This window comes from Piliocolobus tephrosceles, chromosome 3, assembly GCF_002776525.5.
Source record: "Piliocolobus tephrosceles isolate RC106 chromosome 3, ASM277652v3, whole genome shotgun sequence".
Taxonomy (NCBI): domain Eukaryota; kingdom Metazoa; phylum Chordata; class Mammalia; order Primates; family Cercopithecidae; genus Piliocolobus; species Piliocolobus tephrosceles.
In genome coordinates this window covers 183934843-183938975 of record NC_045436.1, presented here as the reverse complement: position 1 = coordinate 183938975, position 4133 = coordinate 183934843, and the positions used below count along the sequence as shown (strand labels likewise).

General features: G+C 52.0%; 1 protein-coding gene across 1 annotated transcript in view; it reads left to right on the top strand.

Moving 5' to 3' along the window:
• PCGF3 (polycomb group ring finger 3) overlaps positions 1-4133 on the top strand; it is a 62897-nt gene that overhangs the window by 29045 nt on the left and 29719 nt on the right. The window contains exon 6 of the mRNA XM_023206731.1: positions 330-385. Coding sequence (XP_023062499.1) covers positions 330-385 — 56 coding nt within the window. The remainder of the gene's footprint in view (positions 1-329; positions 386-4133) is intronic.

Here is a 4133-nt window from a genome sequence, read left to right as displayed (position 1 = left end):
AACCTGGGGCGTCCGCAGGGACGGCGTCCCCTGAGCGCACGGGACGCAGGGAAGCTGGGGTGTCCGGCAGACAGAAGCACGGGTTTCTAGAATAACCTTATCTGTTTCAAATGTTTGTAAGCAGCCAGAGCCCAAATTAAATGATGCATTAATTCAAGTCATACATAGCTTTTGGTGACACAAACATCTTTTCATTTGTAAACTAGAAGTAAAATTCCAATAGAGTTCCAGACTGGTGATTCTGAACTTTGGTATTGTTAAATGGAAAATGTACAAGAATTGTAGAATTAACGTTTCTAGCTAACTCCACCTTTCTGTTCTTTTGCCAGTCATGACAGAACCATGCAAGATATTGTTTACAAACTGGTACCAGGCCTCCAAGAAGGTGAGTGTCCGATTGTCTCGCTGATCTCTGAGGTCCCAGCCTGGCCTCTGTAGCCGCTGCTCTCCTGGAAGTTTGGTTTTCGGATGGGAGGCCCCTTTCCTTTTGGCTGAATCACTGTCTTCTCATCCCTGCTCTCAGCCCATCTTTATCTCCTTGGCTGGTCTCTTCTTTTGTCTATCTAGGATGCGTAGACATCTTTCTACTCCTTCTCTGTATTCATTCAGCAAGTATGGATCGCATGTTTAGTGCGATCGCATTGAACCCCCAGGGCTCAATGCAGCTCCTGCCCCGCCCAAGTCCCTGCCTTCTTCCTGGGCCCTGTCCCAGGTCCGCCTCCCGCGATCCCACAGCGCCAGCCTCCCCACAACAGAGGAGCAGCACGTTGGCAGAGCGGGTAGCTGGTGTTACTGGAAAAACTTCACCATAAAGTCAGATTTCATTTAGAATTAAAAGAAATACCAAGTAGTACAAATAACCTGCAAGTGGAAGTCGGTTGCTTGGGGATTGCTCGGCTGAAAGCTCCCTGGCTCCCAACACTCGCACGGTGGTGGTGGCCCTCCGCTGGCGACCGGGAAGGAGGCCAAGGAGGGGCCAGGTCAGCGCCAGGTGGGCTGTCCTGGCATTCCGCTCATCAGACTTTTCAAAGGCAGATAGAGAAGCTGAGAATTCACTTGGGCTGGTTCTCACTGTATCTCAGAAGAGGGTTGGAATTCAAAACACGCTGAATATGCCAGATCCATAGAAATCCTATCTCACCTTTAATGCATGACCCAGAGAATCACACTGTTAAGAGGCTTCTTTCCCTACTCACAGAGTTCATTCATGCAGGAAGGATTTAGATTTCCTGAGTAAACGTAGATGAAACAATTAGTCTTTTAATATCTGAAAGTTTTTTAGTCCTGGGAAAAGGCAAAGGATACATTTGAGTAAAATGCTGACACCTTAAGAAACGTTTGCACCGAATGTTTCAGACGCGTAGCAGTGGGTGGGACTGGGATAGCACCCTGAGTTTTGTGACCCCCACCAGTGCTAACACTTTAAGAAACATTAGTGGCCAGGCACAATGGCTCATGCCTGTAATCCCAGCACTTTGGGAGGCCGAGGTGGGTGGATCATCAGGTCAGGAGTTTGAGACCAGCCTGACCAACATGGTGAAACCCTGTCTGTACTAAAAATACAAAAAAAAAAAAAATTAGCCGGACGTGGTGGCAGGTGCCTGTAATCCCAGCTACTCAGGAGGCTGAGGCAGGAGAATCGCTTGAACCCGGGAGGCAGAGGTTGCAGTGAGCCAAGATCACACCTCTGCACTCCAGGCTGCATGACAGAGCAAGACTCCATCTTAAAAAAAAAAGTTTGCACTGGAGTGTTTCAAACGCATAGCAGTGGGCGGGATTGGGGCAAGAACCTTGAGTTTTGTGACCCCCCCACCCCCTGCCAGCAGTTTCCAGGCTTTGCTGCACCTACTGCTCCCTCAGCCTCGCCGCGTGGCCTTTGATCTGTAAAGGGTGCAGTACTATTCCCAGAAGATAAGGGTTCTTCTTAAAGCTCATAACTACGTACCTTTATAACGTTCAGGAAAATGGTGGAGATTCCTTAAAACCAAATAGTCCCTCAGCGTGGACATTTCCAGTTGTCTCATAAATGCTGTGGTTTTTGGTTGTTGTTTGTTTATTTATTATTATTTTTTTGAGACCCGGTCCCTGTCGCCTAGGCTAGAGTGCAGCGGTGCTATCACGGTGAGCAGTGCTCACCGAAGCCTCAACCTCCCAGGCTCAAGTGCTTCTCCCACCTCAGCCTGCCTGGTAGCCGGAACTACAGGCAAGCACCACCATGCCTGGCTACTTTTTTGTAGGAATAGGGTTTTGCTGTGTTGCCCAGGCTGGTCTTGAACTCCTGGTCTCAAGCAGTCCTCCTGCCTCGGCCTCCCAATGTGCTGGGATTACAGGTGTGAGCCCCCACACCCAGCCTGTTTCTGTTTATTCCAGTCAGGATCCAGAGAACGCCACTGGCTCATGGGCCTCTTTCTGGTTCCCTCCAGCCTCTGCCTTCCCATTGTCCTGGGCTGTCCTGTGGCAGTAGACCTGGGTCGCATTCCGGCTGTGTTTTTGGCAAGCCCGCTTCTGGGAGTCCATCAGGGCAGGTGTCGTCCATGTGCTGAGGAGGGTAGCACTGAGATCTGCATGCCGCCCCGTTCCATCCCTCGTCTTTGTGTGTTAGTTGGAGTGCTTCCAGAAAACCAGAAAGACACACTTGGCTATTTGGTCCATTTTGTGTAGGAAGGGCTGAAAAAAAACTATTTCCTTCATTTGTGTTCAAAACAGCAAGCTGTTTCCCTGCCTCTGCAGCCCCTGCAGTCACAGGTTTGACCTGTGTGTTCTGCATGCGCCGTGCTCGTGTCCTTCCTGATGCTCCAGTCCTCATCTGCAGCCAGCGGGCACCTCTTCACGCCCCGGGGTCTTGGGTGGTCCCTGTCCAGGACTCGAGGCTCTCGGGGCTGCCCTGCTTCTTTGCCCGAGGACCCAGGTTCCTCCTCGGGGCTGCCCTGCTTCTTTGCTCAAGAGCCCAGGTTCCTCCTGGGGGGCCGGGGTGTCTCAAGGCCAGCAGACCCGTGCACAGTGGCACCTTCCTGTGAAACTTGAGCTTGTGCAGGGAGGGCACAGTGCGTCCAGCCTGGAGCAAGTTGTGTGTTCTCGTCCACCTCAGCATACTCTTGTCCAGCATGGATGCTGCCAACTCCAGTCTACACTGAAGAAGTCGAGAGGCAGGAGGTTCCGGAGTGCTCCAGATTCACACCCCCAGGGCACAGTGGCCCCGAGCCGTCTCCCTGACAAGCTCCTCTCTCTGGCCACCGTATTTTCCACTGAGTCAATATTCTTTTTGTTGTTTCTGAAACTTTCAGTCATTTGTGGCTCTTTAGAAGGAGGATTCTAACTTTAAAACTCTTAGCAGTGCACCTGTTTTCTTGATGGAGGCTACTTGCAATTTGTTTAGTTTTATCTTTGGGGCAGACAATTGTAAACCTGATTTCTCCGACCAGAGGCCTCTTCCTGAAATGTGCATTAGCTGCGAGGATGCAGTGGTGTGGCAAGGCGTCAGCCCTTGAGGGTCCAGGTGCCTGTTTTGGAGGAGACGCCAGCCGGGTCCAGCCCCTCCCACCCGGGCGCCGGGCAGGCCCTCCACACCGTCCTCGCTCCCGCCCGTGGTGGAGGCTTGCTGGAAGAGAGTTCCCTGCTAGATCACAGGTGGGGTTAGGGTTTTAGTGGTTTGTTGTTTCTTTTTGTTTTTATAAATTTTTTTTTTTTTTTTTTTTTACCATACCAGGCTAATTTTTTTTTTTTTTTTTGTATTTTTAGTAGAGACGGGGTCTCACCGTGTTAGCCAGGATGGTCTCAATCTCCTGACTTCATGATCCACTCACCTCAGCCTCCCAAAGTGCTGGGATTACAGGCGTGAGCTCCCGTGCCCGGCCTATCAAAGTGTCCATTCTCAGTCTCTGCCCATTCTGAGCTCTTTTACTCAGTGGCCGTGTCGTAGTCTGTGGTGTGCCAGGCTCCTCTCCGTTCCTGGGGAGGGCCATGGGGCTCGCGCGCACCAGTCCTCTCCAGGCTCCTCTGCGTTCCTGAGGAAGGCCGTGGGGCTCCCGCACACCAGTCCTCTTCAGGCTCCTCTGCGTTCCTGGGGATGGCCGTGGGGCTCGCGCGCACCAGTCCTCTCCAGGCTCCTCTGCGTTCCTGGGGAGGGCCGTGGG